At 45.5% G+C, this 20,485-nt stretch overlaps 1 protein-coding gene across 1 annotated transcript in view; it reads left to right on the top strand.

Annotated features, from left to right (window-relative positions):
* The window catches only part of PGM2 (phosphoglucomutase 2), a 936,504-nt gene that overhangs the window by 622,386 nt on the left and 293,633 nt on the right, over positions 1-20,485 (top strand). Inside the window, exon 11 of the mRNA XM_069631820.1 lies at positions 1,872-2,001. Coding sequence (XP_069487921.1) covers positions 1,872-2,001 — 130 coding nt within the window. The remainder of the gene's footprint in view (positions 1-1,871; positions 2,002-20,485) is intronic.

Genomic DNA, 20,485 nt, shown 5'->3' with positions numbered 1-20,485 from the left:
CACAACCTGGTTCATCTAATGCTATATCGGATTACAGGTCCATGGTGCAGTTGGGGGAGGTTGGGGGTTGTGGAGCTCAATGAGGAGCAGCCATTTTGCAGGCTGCCGAACAGCGCCCCCAGAAGTAGCGAGATTTATATTCATGATAATCATGAAGGTAGTAATACTAACAAATTTACAATGTATCACTATTACCCTCCAATATAAGATTTGAAAAACATTTAGAATAAATGATCATAATCATCCAATTTAAGATTTTAAATGTATTGAAAAATCATTGTATTAACGACTGCCATAGATAAAACATTCAAGGAACAGATGACTCGATTACCTTAGCCCACTCAAAGATGTGCACCTGAAGATGCAAGTAATACGTGGGTACAAACCTAGTTCTTTCTATGTGTACTGATCTAATGAGACCCGCAAAATCTACAAAAGTACAATGAGTATGGCATTGCGTTCTCTACAGAAAGCCATCCACCACGCGGTTACCATACAGTGTTTGAAGCTTACTGGCTGATGAGGAGACAGTCCAACTTAAGAAATGTGAGAATTGATATTCAAACTGCATGACTTCATCGCATAAGAAGTGCTTGCTACAACTTAAGCAACAGTTTGGAATTCAGGATATAATGCATTTTATAAACTGGTCCCCTTTTTAACTTTTGCAGTAATCAACCTAAGAATTAAACCTGTCCAATAAATGAGAAAAATATTGGAAACTTACACATTATTTAGCACATCATCCACGTAGCTACATATGTTACTGTTAACGATAATTTATTCTGTGCACTATCGCCACCTTATGGTGCTCTGGTCGATCTGAAAAGGATGGACAGTGGGATGGGTTAGTAGGGCATAGCGGGAACAGGTAGAGCGAGAGTTGTGATGTCCTGTTGACAGCCTCAGTTCAGTCTGCAATGTTTGCTGAGCTTCGGTTGCGATTTACGGCTCGGTAGATTCCCATGTGTTGTTCGACTAATCCCACATTCGGCTGCAGTGGTGTCCCCTGTACTCTTGTTCACTATACTGTGAGTGGGTGTTTCGGGGGTGTCTCCGCAGCCGTTCCCGTAAAAAGTTGTAAAAAAGAAAAATGGAAAGGACACTGCAGCGCCGGTTCCCTATCATGGGTGTGAAAGGGAACAGGTGTCACAGGGAAATAGAGAGTCAGCGTCACACAGTGGAATGTGCCGCTGCATGGTAATTAGAGGGGTGGAGGCAAGGGCCAACTCTGAAATGTTCAGGGGAGAGAAGACCAAAAGTTCTTTTCAGAAAAATAACTTTCGCTGTTTTCTCCCTCGAACTTTTCAGCCACAGTATTTCAACCCAAATCCGTAGTGAAGTGCATGTGGATTGCTGTGTAGAGAAGGTGTTGTGTTTGTTTGGTGTTTAAGAGGTGTATGTGCAATTTGAGGTTTTAGGGTTGGGTTGTGCGTTTGTGCATTTATTTTAAATCATGAACAAACTTAGTCACCTCTACACCTGCTAGAGTCCTCCAATTGATTTAATCTGCTTTGAACACTGATTCATTTACTCACTCGCACACTAATTGATTGCTACTGTTTATGAACACTGATTGACTGATTACTCCCAGGAATGATAATTGATTGTTACTATTTATGAACACAATTTGAATGTTACTGTTTATGAACACTGATTTGCATTCTGATTCATTATATTGTTGACTGTCCTATATAAAGCGCTATATAAAATACAAATACAAAATATACTGAAGGGTTGGCATTCAATAATTTACTGTGCAAGTGCATTTTCAATTTTTTTCCAACTTTTTTTCTGAAGTTTAATGCATGTACAAGTTGCATTTGTCTGGCTTTCCCTTTTCTGTACTAATGTCTCTAGTTCTTTCTCAGGATATATGTGCTGCCCTTTTGTCTTGGATAAAGATGGGGTTAGTGCTGCTGTCATCACTGCAGAAATGGCTACTTTCTTGGCAACAAAGACTATGACCTTGAACCAACAACTGAATGCCATCTACACTGAGTGAGTAATGTATCATGATCACAGTGCATTAAACCAATATGTATTTTGGGGCCAAGACACAGTTTTTAGGAAGCATACAAAAAGGCTTTAACATGCACTTTTTCCACTTCTCATATTTTTGGCAGCAAAGGAATAGAAATGTAGCTATGTCTAGGATGCTGCTGGCACTGACACGTTCCGTCACACTTTGAGTGAGAGACAGTACTCATACCCATGTTGATGGAATATGGTATTCAATGTTGTTGTGCCGATGCAGTGCTGGTTTATTGCATGTACTTAATCTACTTACTTTGTATATGACATTTCCTGTGTCTTCATGCAATCAAGGAAGATGAAATTGTGTCTATCATGCGCCTTATACAGATTACCGTGTGCAATTATTTTAGGATTGAAAGGCTGTTCAAATGGATTGGAAAAGGTGTAGATAATCCTAAACAATCCGGTCTGGAGGTTTGCGAGACAACCCTCCTTATGACTAATCTAACTACAGTTTGGCCCATCATGTTCCAGGCTTCCTTGCCTCTCTGCATTGCAAGTGCTACTTTGACTGTCAACAGTTCTCGTTATGAAATAATGTTGAATCATTTTCAGCGATGGAATGCCTAGCCCAAATATCCACTCTAACAGGCAAAATATGTGACATGTGGCATGTTAGGTTTGAATTGGTGGTTAAACTAATGACTAACTTATTTTGGTTAAACTTCTTTCCCACAATGAGAGCAGACACCAGTGAAAAGTTGTTATTGCAAATTTGGATCTGGCATTCTTTGCAAGTCCTCCTTATTAAACTTTCTATCCATCTAGAACGACTTAAAAGCATTTGCCTGTGCCCCTTTAACCTCCTCGACAGCCATCATCCTTGCTGTTTAAATAGGTGCAGGTTTCTTTTTACAATACGATTCTATTTTAACATTCAATTTGTAATGAACATTCACAAGAAAAACATTTTAGGACAGTATTTCATTCATATTTGGCTGTAGTCTGTTCTCTCAAGAGAGCTTCCATTGTTCAGAGAAGATCATTGTTTTGTGAGGTTGACATTTCTGTTTGGGTCTCTGTGTTTAGTCGTTTCCATAGCTGGTGTCTAAGATCACTTTTCTGATGATCATTTTGTAATGTTTCTTTCGGGAAATGTCAGTTGTTTCTCTATAAAGCCTGGCATTCATTCTCTATCTGAAGTCTATTTGTCTTAATGAATCTATTAAAAGATTGAGTTTTGTAGGAGCGTGTCATTAATCACCATTGCTAAAAAGTCATAGGCTATCTAGTTCTAATAACATACTGGTGCTAGTATGTCTAGTGTGCATGCATGAGACAGCCCCACAGTGGTCCCTGATTGGACCATTGCTAGTGTGCATGAGTGGTCCAGATCATTACATAGGAGGGCTGAGCTTGATCACTCGCCTACATTTGGGATAAGCAGTCCTGTGGCCATTCAGCAGATTAGAAGAGGAGCCAAGAATACTGTGTAGCTGTGCAGATGAATGAAGACCAGAAGAAGAATCATGAAGAGGCCTGGGGACCATTTGTGCTGCTGTCGTGGTGAAACCCTGCTGGACTACCTGATCTTAGAAGACCTTTTCTGGTGCTTAGATCCTTTGGACTGGTGGGGCCAACCATTCTCAATGCTGTCTCGTGGTCCTGTAGTCTGGAGCCTTCTGCAGCGTCCCTGGACCACCTGGTGGGACTGACCAGCTCCATTTTGGGCTACTGTGCTTTGGCCCAGATCTTCGTTGATCGCTAGGCAGTCCTACAAGTCTCCTTCCTGCCAAGTTTCAGCGTCCTAGCATCAACTGGTCCTGTTCTGGAAGGCTTCTTTTTTTTGTGACTACTTAGACACCTGCTGTCGCCCCTGTGCGGTGAATGTCACTGGAACCAGCCATCCCCGGTCTGGTAGAGTATCCTGAAGAGTCCTGCATCAGTGCCTGCTGCACTTCTCCACTGCTCCACTGGAAAGAGTTTCACTCAGGAACCAGAACCTTGCTTACACCTGCAGCTCCTGGGCATCTTCTACTGGATCCAACAGCTGGCAAAACCAACGACCCTTGCGTCACCCTCTCAACCACTCCATTCGATCTGCAAAGTCCTTGAGAAAAAACAGAATAAGGGCGGTGAGTAGTCGCAATACTTACCAGTGCCCCATCTACTCCATTATAAAGATTGTGAAGAACTTTCATTTATTCTGAAATCCATTGCTTTTTAAACACCTTTTGAAAAAGCTACTCTAGAAGCTAGAAGTATTTTACTCACCTCTAAAACTCTTTGACAATCTTCTTGCTCAATCTTCACACACACAGAAACACTTGCTAACTTTATCCCTTCTCCTATGAGATACTTTGTGGCTGTTTGGGCACAAGACCCTGTTCAAATCGAATCCGAGTGATTTTACCGAAGGCAAAATTATTGCGGCTGAAATGTCCGAAAACAAAGTGTTCGAATGACCAAAAGTTCAAACACTTTGCTTTCGGACATTTCAGCCCAGATAATTTGCAAAAAAACACATTCTCACACACACACACGCACCACACCCATAACACCCCCCCACCCACACCCTCAGCACACCCCCACCCACACCACCAACATAAACCCCATTTACCTTCATCTTCATGCTGGTTTCTGCAGCGCCAGTTCCCTTTCACTTCCGTGATCGGGAACCGTCGCTGCAGAGTCTTTTCCTTTTCTTTTTCTTTTTTTTTAACGGACAGCTGTATAGTGAGCGGGGCAATGCGGGGACACCCCCGCAACCCCTGGTTTTTTCCAATGCTACCACCAAAAGATGGAACTTTTGGTGTTCGATCCTTTGGTGGTAGCATTTTTAGAACTTTTGGTCGTTTCAACCTTTTTTTTCGGTCAATTCGACCTAAACCGTTCAACTCAGGGTTGGACATAAAAAGTTAGGCTTTTTATTTCTGTGGACTGTTGATGCAAATGCTGAACTACTTACATTTCCTTTCAGGTACTGGTGGGTGAGTTGTATGTATTGTATTGACTAACTGTGACTGTATAAATGTGTTATGTAGTTTTGTGTGATATTACCTGCTTGATTCATCTTCATAGTGTGTTTTTGGGCCCTACAATAAATAGAGTATGTGTGTACTTACTGTCTAAGTATGTAGGATAAACCAGCAACCTGATCGATAATCAACAATCCAAGTGGCAATAAGAGTGCACGCCTTGTAAGAAAAACAAGTTTTATTACATGCAATATGGCCATGAGCGTTCGACAGCACCTTGTAACTGAACTAACCACTTGCACACCATGCCAAAGTTACTGTTGATATACACAAAACCCACTATTTTGCATTTCAGAAACGCAATTTGTCCCACGGTCCTCATTGGTCAACACCTATACAAGGACCCTAAACATTACCTATGTATCGCTACTTCATTGGCTACTTCTAATCAAAAAGCGCAATTTGTAAAAATGACCTCATTATGTCGTTGGTGTTAGGGGAGTTTTCATAAAGTTCCACTACGAGGTAAGACTTTAATAAGTTATCCCAGGGGGATCTACAAACCAAACTCCTAGTATCAGTCTGCACTACTCAAGGGCCTTGGTAGAGTGGCAGAGCAGTCAGGGCTATCTTAAAAGGAAGATGTGAGCTGTAGGTAAGTACAAGGAACTCAGTCAGTAATGTACATCAAAGAAACACTTACAAATACATTGATATTAAAATATAGATTTATTATATTTACACAAGAGTTACTGTTATATACTTCGCACAATATAACAACACACATAGGTATACTTTTCAATACTTTCAAAGGGCCACTTCTTCGTTGGTAGTTGCTGGACACATGAGTTTACAGGGTTTTCACAGTTCTAGCGTTAATAACGCGCAACCACACACTAATACAGTAATTGTATTTAGTCTGCATAAACATATAAGATAGTGATTTTTGGGAAGGAAAAGAAATGGTTAATGTTACCCTAGCAGAGCGTCAGTTTCTAGAAGCGGTTTTGCAGCACGTCAAGTCTCAAAGTTAAAAACGCAGCCCTAGCTAAAAGGCAGTTTGTAGCGGCTTAAAGTCTTGCAAAACAGTAGACATCAAAAGTTCCTCTGGATACTTTCTAGTCTCTAGGAAGGAAGATACAAGAAGGCTTAACCAACATTGGAGACCCTGTTGTAGGACTCCCTAAAGGGACACAAGCAGCTGCTTGAGTCAGAGGTAAGAGGGGGTTGCCCTGGACACCTCTATGTGCACTGCAATGCTCTGGAGTGACTTTGTAGAATCAGGTAAGCAATACTTTTTCCCCCACAGTACCTTAGGTTAGAAGAAAACATTTGTGGTGGATGCTCCACGATGTTGCAGCTCTGAACCCGACCTCTGCATTCCTTGGTCTGATGACTAAACTCAGGACAATGGACGGAAGCTCTCAGCAGCTGTCTCGAGGGACGATATATGGCACAGCTTTCAGCAACTTCTCTAGTCACTGTGCGGTTTTGGCACCTTTTCTGTAGCACTAACAAAATGTTTGATTTGCCCGGTCAATCTTCTTTGCTTCCTGCAGTCCCACTTTTTGATGAGGGGGATCTAGGTGAGATGGATCGGATCTCTGGAGTGTCCTTGAGGGCTCAGCAAAGATTTGGATGGTTTCGGCCTTTCCACAGAGATGCACATAAAATAGGCAGCAGATCTCCTCGTATTGGGGTACTGCAGCTCTGGAACTCACAGGACCACAGGAGATGGCTCAATTCAAAGTTTGTCTTGGGGCTGGTTGTTCCCACCAGTCAAAGGGAAGGAGTCATCCTTTTCAGAGTTGCTCTGTCGCACAGGAAATGGGGTCAGGAGCAGTGGTCGTGTTACAGTGTTGCAAAGGATCTACAGGCGTCTCTGGTCATTTTCTTCAGTTACTTTAGCTTCCAGTAGTCGACTTGCTTTTCACTCCAGGAGCCTCACCTTTTATAAAGTTCCAGCACTCACTTGTCTGCAGGAGCTGAGGAACCCCAGAGACCCATTAAAGTGTTTGATCAACTGCTGATCTTTATTACAGCAGAAACTCCCAACACCCCTGACCCCTGAGGGAAAGGAGAAGTGGAGAAAATAAAAAACACAGGTGGGAGGTGTTGATTTGTGTCAAAAAAAGTTGTGGCGAGTTCTTAGCTTCAAAAGAAACTTGAAATTGAAGAAAACATCTTGGCTTAAAAATTCTCAAACTTTCTAGAAGATCTTGAATTCACTTTTAAAAGTCTATTTAACTATTTCTGGCTCCTAAATTATTTTTCTTAGAATTTAAGTGACCTAGAAAACTCCTTAATTTATTTACTGTTCCTTCAGGATTCTCTGGCTCAAATTCAGAATCCAATACTGAGATAAGTGTCTCCAGTTAAAACTGGATGCTCTAATTGTTTATCCTTGCTTTGATTACTCTGCCTTATGGAGTCGGGAAAGTTTGCGCTGAGCCAACACTTGAAATTGTCCTTTGAAGAGGGGGCGCTGCTGCGCAACAAGATGGCCGCGTAGCTGAAGAGCTCCGCTCCGGCATGAATCCTTGAAAACTTTTTCATCCAGATCCAGAGTGCATCGAGCCCCCTAATTAACTGGGCTACCCCCCGCTACATCCAGACTCCTGTGGGAGAAATCCCAACTGAAATCGGACACTGCAAGCCCGCGAACGAACGGAGGCCGTAATCTCGCTCGACCGGGCCGCCGCGCGGCTCCGCGAGATATAACGCGAGAGCCGTGGAAGGGGGCCGGCCCTGTACTCCTATGCTGAGGTCCTCGTGAATGTAAACGGACACCCGCTGAGCTGCGATCCGACCTTCCGGACCCGATTCCTCGGTAAGAGTCGGGGAGACGGACCTCTGGAGGGGGCGAGCGGGGTCCGCGCCGCCCCTCCGATACTTGGTCGAGCGGGCACCGACGCGGCGATCTGTGAACCCTGGAGATCTTTCCGATCGGGACTGCTGTCGCTGCGTGGGTAAGCGTGGGGAAGCGGAGAGGCGGATACACTGAGGGACATTTTTGTACGCTTGCGGAAGAGACATTCAGCTTGAGAGGGCCTACCGCGGGGCTTGCCCTGCCCCCACGTTGTGGAGGAGGTGCGGGGAAGACTCTCCTATGACTCACGGCGGAACTGGATGAGAGGCAACCCGTCTACAACTCGCCTGCACATACTAACCCATTGCCCCGCATACTGGTCACCGCAATCCTTTGGGCGCTCGGGGAGGCAGGAGGCACTTGAGATAAGACGGCGGGCCCCTGGTCGGTCGGCGGTGGGTGAGCTCCGCGGATCGGCCTTCAACCACTTTGCTGCTCCATACCAGTGCTACCAGACAAATCCTGTGGGGGACGAACCCCGCACTACGCCACATTTGGGCTCCTTCGCTCCCCCGCGCCATGCCTAGCAAGAACTTAAATAAGACCAGAAAGACCGGCCCTATGGATTCGTTCACCAATTCGCAGACGCCCCCTGTGAGCCCGGAGGCGCTGGCCCCCGCCGCGCCCTTAGTGTCGGAAGACTCCAAGTTCGACCATCTACTCACCACGGTACAGAGCGGATTCCTGGCGATAAATGTAAAGCTTGACGATATCGTATCCACAATTGGCTCACTGAAGACCCGAGTGGACAAGGAAAGTGCTAGGATCACTGAAGCGGAGGGCAGAATTGGCTTGAACGAGGACTCCACCCGCCAAAACACCCAAGACATTGCTATCCTGAAAGGAGAAATGGACAAACTCCGTAACAAGTGCGACGATTTGGAGTCTCGCTCCAGGCGGAACAACATCCGTATTGTCGGCCTCTCAGAATCGTTCTGTAAGGGCCCAATGGAGCCTCGGATCGAGGACTTGCTGAAATCCCTCCTTGGGGAAGGGGCCTTTTCATCCCAATTCCTGGTGGAGAGGGCCCACCGCTCTCTTGCCCCACCGCCTAGACCTGGGGCCCCACCCCGTACCGTAATAGCCAAATTGTTAAACTACAGGGACAGGGACGCTGTCCTCCGACTGGCGAGGGAGAAAGGCCCCCTAAGAATCGGAAACGATCATATCCATATCTATCCGGACTTTTCAGCGGGGGTCCAGACTCAAAGACGATCCTATGAAATAATTAAACGCCAGCTGCGATTGCGACAGGTCCCCTACGCCCTTCTGTACCCTGCCAAGCTCCGAATACAACATGGCGGAAGAGCGCATTTCTTCGATACCCCGGCAGCCGCACTCTCATATATGGAAGCCTCGATACCCCTACCGCTGGGAGAGCGAGGAGCCGACCGCGATGGCCTGCAACAACCGGTGTAGCCTGAACATTCACTCCATAACAAGCGGCCAGATAATTTGGAGGATAAGAAAACTGCCGATAGGGTCGGAAGCGGGGGGCGGCTGAGACGCACCTCTGCCCTCGTTCCTTGAAAGTCGCCGGACGAGTTGCTGCACACGACCCCTTTCTTTGGGTTCTCCCACAAGTTAGTAAGAAGAAAAGGGATCATCATCAAGTTGGGTTCGATGATGTGGGAGGGGGTGGGTTATGGCGATAGGGGCTGTTACCTGGTTCCAGAGGCCTATGTTCAGGCCTCAAGAGGCCCCCGTTGGGCACTCGACACAATGCAACCCTTGGCTGGTTATAGGCCACTACTGTTGAAAATTGCACTCACTGGCTCTCTCGCTGTCCCTACACCGAGGTATGTCCACTTACTTGGAAGTTATTACTACGAATACGAATGGCACAAACAACTAGAAAACCCCAGGGCCTACAATTGAAATTACTTACATGGAACATTCGAGGGTTAAATAACAGAGCAAAGGCTAGTAAGGTGGGTGCATACATTAACAGACATCATCCACAAATTGTAATGCTCCAGGAAACCCACGCACTGAAGCCCACACACGAAAAAATACTTAGACAATGGGGGGACAATAGACACTACACGGAATATTCCTCCCAGAGTAGAGGGGTCATCACACTAATACACCCCTCCTTAGGGTTCTCCACCGAAAAATGCAGGATAGATCCGCAGGGAAGATTTGTAGTGGTCTGGGGTAGCTTGGCTGGAGTAAAACTCGTCTTGGTTAACACATATGGCCCGAATGTCGATGATCCGGGGTTTTATACGCAGCTTCTGTCAACGATAGGCCTCACGACTGACGCCTGGGTCCTTTGGGGTGGTGACCTGAACATTATTCTTGATACTACATTGGACAGGTCCTCCTGTAGACCTAGAGTTCTCACCAAAGCGGCGAATATTATACTACACGCCCTTGAAGAGTTCAACCTCTCCGATGTCTGGAGGGGCATCCACCCCACCGAAAGGAAGTACTCATTCTACTCCTCGGTGCACGATACTGAATCTAGAATAGACTATTGGTTAATCTCGTCTCACTTAGTCAACCACACGGAACAATGTGAAATCCTTGCTCGTACGCTCTCAGACCATTCCCCTGTCACCTTGACCATACTACTCCCTGGCATAGATCGCCCAACACAACGGTGGAGGATGTCCCCCAACATATTGAAAGACCCAAGCGTTGTGGAGGCTCTCCATTTAGAAATAGAGGAATTCTTCCAGCTGAACAACGGCTCCGTGGACAGCTGGGCGAAGTTATGGGAAACGTTTAAGGTATGGGTGAGGGGTATTTTGATGTCCAAGACGGCTGGACTCCTTAAAGCTGTGAGAAACAAATTAAACATTACAGAAACGCGATTACAAATACTCGAAACTGAGTATAGCATGACACACGACAAACACACCCTAGCCGACATCAGCTCACAACTCCAAACGTTCAATGATCTGGCGACCAGGGAACAACAATAAACGTCCACGCCCATCAGAGCACGCAGATATGGGGAGGGTAACAGGGCAGGCCACCTCCTAGCCCGTATGCTCCGTAATACACGCTCCCATACCCCAATCGCGAGCATCATGACAGAGGGGGGCGCAGTTGTTAGTGGCGAGAAAGAGATAAACTACGAATTCTCACGCTACTACACTGACCTATATTCCAATCACGATAATAGCACGCAAGAAGAAATACGTACATACTTAGATAAGATCGCTCTCCCTAAATTAAACTTGGAAGATAACCAAATCCTGGAACAGCCAATAACCTGCGAGGAAATAGCTGAGGCAATCAAATCACTCGCTTCAGGTAAAACCCCGGGCCCGGATGGATTAAGTACTGAGCTATACAAATCCTTCTCAGTGATCCTGACACCTGTCCTCACCCGCATATGGGAGGAGGCCATCGAGGTTGGCTCACTCCCAGAATCAATGACAGAGGCTGTTATTACAGTACTCCTGAAACCTAGACGACCAGCCCATGATCGGTCCTCCTATCGTCCCCTGTCGTTGATAAACACGGATGCCAAAGTCTATGCAAAAGTCCTTGCCAATAGACTGCTTCCCAAGATGGCCACTCTGGTGCACCCCGACCAATGTGGATTCATACCCAACAGATCCACGACACTAAATCTGCGTAGACTGTTTTGCATTCTAGCACAGATTAAATCACAAGCGCAGGCGGTAGCAATATCCATGGATGCAGAAAAAGCATTCGACTCCGTTTCTTGGGCGTATATGTTTGAGGTCCTTCACAAATTTGGATTTGGCCCCTACTTAATCAGCTGTATCGGGCTCCTGTATTCGTCACCCAAAGCCAGGGTATTGACCAATCGAACACTGTCTGACCAAATCTCATTACACAGGGGGACAAGACAGGGGTGTCCCTTCTCCCCCATACTATTCGCCCTAACAATTGAACCGATGGCGGCTGCAGTCAGGGCAGAACAGAAATCCCGAGGTATATATATGTCGGGGGCGTACCAAACCATCTCGTTGTACGCTGACGACGCCCTGCTATATATTCGCGAACCCGAGAAGAACCTGCTTCCTATACTGGACGTAATAAATGACTTCACCCTACATTCGGGATATAAAGTCAATAAGACCAAATCCGAAATTTTTCCACTGACCAATGCCACCACCTGTCCCACAAGCACATATGGTCTCGCATGGGCCCCTGACCACATACGATATTTGGGAATACAGGTCTCCCGTGACAGCACCTCTCTATATATAGACAATCACGAGACCACCCTACAAGCCATATATTCAAAACTCCAGATCTGGACTAAGCTCCCCATATCCCTGGCTGGCCGTATAGCGGTACTCAAGATGACCGTGTTACCTAAACTCCTTTACATCTTCTGCAACGTCCCTATCTGGCCGGGCAGACCATTTTTCGACAACCTCCGATCCATGGCTACAACCTTCGTGTGGAATGGGGGGGCAAATAGGATAAGCTGGGCCAAATTGGCCGAACCTTATGAAAAAGGGGGCTTCGCGGCTCCTGATTTCGAACTGTATTATCAGGTAGCACAAGCCCACTACGTGAAATACTGGCAAGACCCCTTTGACTCCACACCACACGTGTCCATGGAGCGCCATTCAGTCCGCCCAACGGACCTGCGTTCAATCATCTATTCGAAAAAACATAGAGATGACTGTAAATTTGACCCAACCTCCTGCACGATCGCGGCATGGACTGCAATTAGTAAACGACTTGGCATAGACGACCCCTATGACTCACAAGCCCCGCTTTGGAATTTCCCAGACATTGCACCCACATACGATACTGGCATTCAAAAAAGCTGGCTCCCAGAATATGATTTCACAATGAAAACCATGTTCCCAAACGGTAAATTCGTGACCCTTGAAGATTTCGCAGAGTCAGTTGGTGAGACTCCCCTAAAAATATTGCAGTTCCACAGAATGAAGGCGGCGTTCAAGAAGCGTTGGCCTACATTTCCAGATGAACCTCCAGAGCATGCATGCTACCAATCTTTGCACTTCCAAACTGGCACGGGGGTGTCCAAACTGTATACCTTGGTACAGAAGCACACGGACACCTTAAATACCATTAAGTCATCCTGGGAAAAAGACATGGGCACTGTTATTGAAACAGGGAAATGGACCAGATACTGTCTCCTATCCAAAAAGGTATCACTAAATGCGGGTTTAAGACTAATACAGTTCAAAATCCTGAATAAACTACATTTCACCCCGGCAAAGTTGGCGAAGTGCTACACCAACGTACCTGATACCTGCCCTAAGTGCCACGCCCCTGGCGCAGACTCCTTCCATATGTACTGGGATTGTCCTTCTATAGCAGCATTCTGGGGTGAAGTGGCAAATACACTAGAATGTATCACACAAATTCCTGCAAACCTGAACCCCCCGAAATACCTTTTTGGTGACATAGGTAAAGTCTCGGAAAAAATCAGGAGACTGTTCAATGTGGCCTGTGCAGTCGCAAAGAAATGCATCCTGCAAAAATGGAAAAGTACACAGGCCCCGACACTGGAACAATTTTTCTCTACACTAGTATACGTGTATGAATGTGAAGAGAAATATGTGGGTCTCCTACCCGCTCCATGTAAACCGAAAGACATTTGGGCACCGCTCAGGGCGTATCTAGCCGAAGACTCCTTGGATACAGACAGCTCTGATGACAACAGTGTAAACGAACCATAAACTTTTTTTTTTTTTTTTTTTTCTTTCTTCTTTCTCTCTTTCCTTCTCACTCTCAATCCCGTGTGATGCCCTATCTCCCCTTATGCATACTTCCACTTGTTTGTGCTGTTGATGTTATATGCCTCAAATGCAATATAAATCAGGAACAATTGTTGTAAATCTGATGTTCACAATATGTTTGTAAAGAATACACGAGTTTCAAAGCGAGATGACCGTGATGTGCAACCAAAAATAAAGTTTATAAAAAAAGAAATTGTCCTTTGCATGCGCAGACAAAGGCTACTTGTTAGGCAAGATTGAGTGCAGTACCCTCTGGGAGACTACAGCAACCAAGTCCTCCTGGCAATAGGTAACCCAACCTTTGGTATAAGTCTGTACTACACAGGTTGGTAGTGTGGCTGAGCATCCAAGCTTATGTGAGCAGTAGGGTTTTTACACAGAGATTCACAGTGCAAGTATTCAAATAAACTCTTACACGGAAGGTTTCTTGATTAAACAATTATTTAACAGTCAGTTGAATAAGCCTTCTTCAGAAGGGAGAAATATATAAGTAACACAAAAATACACTTCAAAATGCACACTCTTAGTTTCTCTAAATCAGCAAGTACCTATTTGGGATGGCACACAGATTATTCCTACACCCTGAGGTAACTTAAATAACTAGGACACCGTGGACATTCATATATCACTGGTACATTTAGAGCAATACTAAGTTGGTGTCAAAGAAAAGGGTTTAAGAATAAAACAAAGGTTAAACAAATATTCTGAAGCAGGTAAGTACTTTTGAACCCTCCATACAAAGTAAATTAACCCTTTCCTGGAGGAAAGGTAAAGCACAAAGTCAGAGATAAGAAGAGTCTTTCAGAGAGCCAGACCAGCCAATGTTAATTGAGGAAAAGTCTAGTTGAGCTGAAGAACTTCTAGCAGGTAAGTAAAAGGCTTGCACAATGTTTTAGAAGTCTTTGTAGAATAAGAGAATCACTGTAGGGCACAGGTTGGGAGGCTTGTGAGGGGCAAAGCTGCAAGCAACTCTGTAAAAGCAACCAACACAAGTCTCAACTGAGAACTAGCAAGGCTACACAACAAGAAGCAAGTCCTCTTACTTTTACAGGACCTTTGGTCAGAAAAAATTGGTTCCACCTGGCTTCTGTTCCTGTGTAGGTCTGCAGATCCCGTTGTTCCTTGGCCTCAGTCGTGGGGACAAGAGGGAGGACGTCTGGGGACTCCTGCACTACGAATTTATGTTCGACGGCAGCAATGGGCAAACTTCAGATCAGCGGTTTCAGTTCCTTGCGGCTTTCGTAAATAACACTGCGGTTCTCAGATACCACTATGGACTTTCCTCGCATCTGGGGTCCAGCACTCTGTTGAGGTGGCTCAGGCTTGCTCAGTCCTGCTTCCTAGGTGTCCGGAGGATCTTCCTGGAGCTCGGGTCTGACTTAAAGACTCTCACTCGATTCTGGTGTTCCTCTACCTGGCACTTTGGTTCCTGCAGCAGCAATGGAAGCCCAGTCAGATCCAATAGGATTTCCAGATGAGCTTGTCTTGGGGTAGATTGGTCCCACCAACCCAAGGGGAGAAGTCGTCCTTTGCAAGTCTTCTGTAGTCGAGGCGATTTCAGAGCTTCAGCACTGCAGCAGGGCTTCACAGGGCAAACCAACGGTCCAGGAGTTGCAGCAGCGTCACTTCCAAGTTCTTCTTCGGGTTCCTTCTTCCAGTGGTTGACTCTGCCTTGCAAGCAAAAAGCCTTGTTTTATGCAGGTTTCCCCCATTAATTCGCAGCCTTTCTGTCAATCGCACAGCAGGGTGGCTGTCCTCCAAGGACAGCCCTCCAGCCAATCACCCTTGGGTGCATTCCTGAGTAACTCCTGGGGAATAAGGCAAGCAGATTTCACTGATTGAGCATTCTTCTGGACACCTCATAGTACACAGGGAAGCAGCTTCTACTGACGGTAAACACACAGCGATGATGGCAAGCTTCTCTCCAGTCATGGTTCAAGAAGACCTTTCAGAGCAGGATCCCTTGAAATTGGGAAGCTTGAACTTGGCGGGAAGAAGCGTTAGAGACACAAGCTGGTGTAGACCATAGGTCCTCAGGGGCGATCCAAGAAAAATACTCTTAGGTTGGCATCCGCTTATATACAAATAGATAAATCCCTTGATGCAGATTGGACCTCTTAGATACAGCACAAGCTGCAGCATCCCACTGGATCCATCCAATGAAATTATGAGGGAACAGCAACAAGGTGATGGTCATTGTTACAGCAGCTGGAACACCATATCCGAGTCCCATGATTGGTTACCCTCTTCCCTCACCCCCTGCGCCTGTTGGTTCCCAGTCTCCTCTCTTGCATCGTTCTAGCTCTAGGTAAAAAAAAAAGCCTGTGCAGGACATCGTTGGTGAAACTGAATTTCTCCTATTTAATTCTCTTTTTTTGCTACTGTGCCCACTGCAGGGCCCTTGGTACCTGGCATAGTCTCCTTCAAATTATCATATGGGACTGCACCTGGTGTCCGGCTGCAGTTCTCTCCCTATGAGAAACTTTTCCCTTTGCAACACTTAAATACTGTGGGCTTCTTGATATCTTACCCTTGGTGAGCTGATCTAGTGTTTCTGTGCGTGTCAGCAAAACTTTACTTCTACTGTGAGCTGTGGCCTTTCAAACAACTAATAATGGTTTCTGTCTGCTTTGCCCTGGGCCTACTAAACTATGGCCAAACTGTTGTTCATTAATATACCTAACCTTTATACTTATTATACTTCTGAGTTACTCCTACCCTTACTGCTACCTGCCTCAATATAATAATCTGTGTTTGCCATCATATATTAAAACAAAAATGTATAATTCATAAAACCTAAAAACAACTCTGCTCCAACTATTCTAATAAAATGAAAACCGGTAAAAAGAGCTGTTAGCACATAAACCCAAGGTGTGCCTAAGTGTGCCCCTAAAAGATAAAAACAAAAAAGGAAAGATATACAAATGTATTTTTAATTGTGGCAGCCGTGCTTATTTATCCCCATTTAGCCTGCTAGTTAAGACACATATAAGTTCTGTGTTTTCGCTCATGTACTTCCCTGCGCAGGGCCCTGCTCCCTGACATGTGACTCACTAGGTGTGATATATGTGCATCATGACGTCATTCTATGTTACTTTTGGCATTACTGCTTTAGCTTGTATGTGCCCTCCACCCTTTTGTGCGTTGGATCTGCATATTCACAATCCCCTTCGATCAATTTATTGATACACTTCTTGGCCCTTCCCGCCCAACTTTTCTTTTGGTATCCAAACTCTAGACATTTTTCTCAAGCTCCCTACCTCAACAACATATTCTACCGGAGTGTCTCTCAGAAAGCAGCACCCTCCATCTCCATAACAATAGACCCAGTGGGCCGTATAATTTTCTTAATCAGGAGGTGGCATGGAAAGTGTCCCCTGAGACCACGAAGCATGTCCCCCCTGAACCATATCACTTTCGGCAATGGTTTGTGTTTGGATGTGTCTGGTCGGGGGTATCGCTTTCCTAACTTTGGCCATTCCCGTTGTCCTCTATTTTCCCCCTGTTCCCACCTCAATTTCAATTGACATGTACAAAGCCCTGCGAGCCAACCGCGATCTTCATAAGCACTGATAACCATGTGGGTACCTAAGCAAACACTTTATCAAACCATTCTTGTTTGGTCACTCTGCTTGTTTCCTGTACCATAGTCTTGTGAAGGGCGTGAAAGGCATTTATTGCTTCTTGCAGTGTGCCGTTTGCAGCATTGTTTTCGGGTGCAAATGTGCAACAACTGCTCCCTATTTTGACACAGCACAGACATCACCCTCCATGGAAGTTAACAAATCCTGCACATAATGGATCTGGAGATTAACCAATCTTAATGCCTTTAATTCATCCCATACTGCATTACTGCTAATTGTAGCAGCGGGTACCTTGTTATTTGTAGTCATTTGGCATTAGCTGAATTCTGAACACTAGGGGTAAGAAAAGAAGTTATAAATATTGCTGTCTTATTAAAGAGCCGTAACTCTGTTGGGAAAGCGTCCAGTCGGTCTGAACTCTATTTTTACAAGTAATTATTGTTCCTCTTCCTCCTCCGCAGGTTCGACGTCTCACACATGGATGCCTCTTTTTCAATATTTGCAGTGTCCATGGACCTCAAATTTACATTGTTCACTGATCTCTTAAAACGAGTGATGGCCCCTTTCAGTAGGGCATAATGATCATTCAGTGGCACAAGGTCAGAGTGGGCATTACAGAAGGCTGGCGAGTGCAGGATAACTGGGGAACACTGGCCACTCCAGTTTGGTGGTAATTGAGCATATGCTTGGGACCCACAGGCCCAGACAAATCCATTAGGGCCGTGGTTCCGACTTGTACATTCAGCAGCTAGTGTGTCCTCTGGCAGGCAAGATTGGTCCCCAATTAGATCGAACCCTTTGTTCCTGTGGATCTGAAACATAAAGGATATCATGTGATTGCCTTTATGTGTAATGGCTGCTGTCCATCATCTATCCAGGTGAGGGCCTGCCTCTGATCGTTGCAAATAGTGTGACATTTATCATTCATCATCACGGTTACTTCAGTGAATCCTACCAATCACTCTGCCTTACATCCTCTTAGCCCTTCCATCCACTGATCGTTGTGGAACACTGAGCCCTGTATGTTAAACAATGGCTGCTTCCTACACCACAGTAACAGGTCTCCTGTATCATCGACACATGAAAGAGTGCTCTGTGTAGTTAACAACTGCCCCCCACCCCCCCTCTGGACTTCCATTTGGTATTCTAGGACAATATTTTTTGTTTCTTCTACCTCCACCAACTTTTTTAATCTTCATATAATTGTTCTCATTTCTTCCTCCGCCCCTTTTCCTTGTAACCTGTGTCCCTGAAACAACCCTCGAACCTTACAGAAGGCCGGGTGCAAAAGACAAAGTGTCATTTCTACTGGCAATTCCTATGGGAGGAAGAACTTGGGTATGTATCACTGTGGCGTGTTGGATGAGAGCGCACATGTAACATGTCTCATTTGCCCTCTCTCTGCCCACCGCCTTCATGTGGTTGTACCAGACGCTATCAGATTCAGTTGAGCTCTGTTTCCCCACACTGTCTACAAACAGGCCTGAATTAAATGCTTCCCTCTTGCTTCATAGTACTGATATATTTTCATTTTCTGTTACTCTACTGTTACTCTCAGCGGGAAAGCATTCGACTTTAAACCAGAGGAAAGGAAGAACACAAAACAAAAAAAACACTGTACATCCTAACCAACACACATTGCTGTATCTATTCTGTACTGATAATGTTGTTTTGTGCCTATAACGTGCCGTAGCCCGCAGGCATCAGGGTGCACATGTAACAAAGAGACAAGCCACTAACAATACTAAAAAACATGTATAAAGGAGGGGCTATAGAGAGGTGAGAAAACTAGGCAAAGGTTTGTCATTGTAGATGGAATGTGCCACTATTGAAATAGAAGCATCTTGAGCCTTTTTCAGAAGATTTGGAGGCTCTTCTCTGAGGGCATCTCCACAGAGGTCGTTCCAGGCTTGAGTAGCTAAAACCGAAAAGTAGCGACCTATGCCCTGGCTTCTTTTGATCCCAGGGCAGATACCACAATGGGTGTTATTAGATCTAGTTGATCTCACCTTTGGTTGGGGGGTGAGGCAGTGCTTCTGCCTCTTGCGCCTCCTGAACGTTTTGGTGGGGACCCTTAAAGGTTTCAAACGTTCTTGACTCAATGCGAGTTACATTTTCTTTCTTACAGAAGCAGCTAGAGTAGAGTTTGTCTTATCGTATCTGACAGGAGAGGCAGCAGCATGGTCAGTTTTGTTAGTCAGAGGAGTCCAGTCTATTGGTTTTGGAATGGGGAGTTAACCAAATTGTTATTATTTTGAGGACGTTTTTGATGAAATGTTATGTTATGTTAACTGAACTTAGGGAGCGCACATACACCCTAAGGCATCTTGGCACTAGATAGCAGGATAGGACGTTCTAACAGAGGCGAGAATTTATTTAAATAAAGTTGTTTTCAGTAGATGTCAAAACAGGAAGTGATCAGTAGTGCTGCAGAGAACAAAAGAAAGGTCATTCCAGGCTTTCGCAGCAGCCACGGAGAAGGCCCGTCCTCCAGTATAAGTATGCCGGCAACTGGTTACGGCTACCAGGAGAGCTGATTGAGAGCGCAAGGCTCGAGTAGGTACATAGCACAAGAACTTAGTTTGCAAATATTCTGCACCACTGCCGTAGAAAGCCCGGTGTACCATACACAAAGACTTGAAAGAGTTCCTGTCTGCCACCGGAAGCCAGTGCAATTTCCTAAGTAAAGGAGACATATGTGTTCCAAAGGGAGGATGAAGGATTTCTCTGGCTGCCATATTCTGCAATAGATGGAGTCGCTTGATCGTATAGCTGGGCTGGGCCATATAGAGGGAATTGCAGTAGTCCAGCACGCTTAAAACTAAAGCGGCAAACACTGGCGCCTGGCAGGCTGCCGGGATAAATGGAAGAACCTTACAGAGAATGCAGAGCTTGAAATGGCCGGATTTACATACCGCTGCCACTTGCTCATCCATAGAAAGGGATGCAGAAAAACTAACCCCCAGGTTTCTAACTGATGTAACGGGGGTGGGGAGAGGGCCAAGTGACGAGGGCCAGAAATCAGTGGTCCAGAACAGGTGGGGAGATGTAGTACCCACAACCAAGACCTCAGTCTTACTGCCGTTCAGCGTTAACCACTTACTTCCCATCCAAGCTCTCAGGTCCTCAAAGCATCTTTTGAGATGACTAGCTGTTTCAGTCTGAGAGAGGTCAAGGCAGACAATAATTTGGGTATCATCCGTGTAAGAACAATAACTGAACCCGTACGATTGAATAAGATGCAGGAGGGGTCTGCTATAGACATTGAACAGTATAGGGGAGAGTGCAGAGCCCTGTGGAACCCCACAGAATAACGGAACTGCATCAGAATGGAAGGGGGGCAAGGACACGGATTGAGATCCATCGGCC

Source organism: Ambystoma mexicanum, chromosome 6q (assembly GCF_040938575.1).
Source record: "Ambystoma mexicanum isolate Mex_15411 chromosome 6q, UKY_AmexF1_1, whole genome shotgun sequence".
Classification (NCBI taxonomy): Eukaryota; Metazoa; Chordata; class Amphibia; order Caudata; family Ambystomatidae; genus Ambystoma; species Ambystoma mexicanum.
The sequence above is the reverse complement of the archived record's forward strand: the minus strand, read 5'-3'. Positions and strand labels throughout refer to the sequence as shown.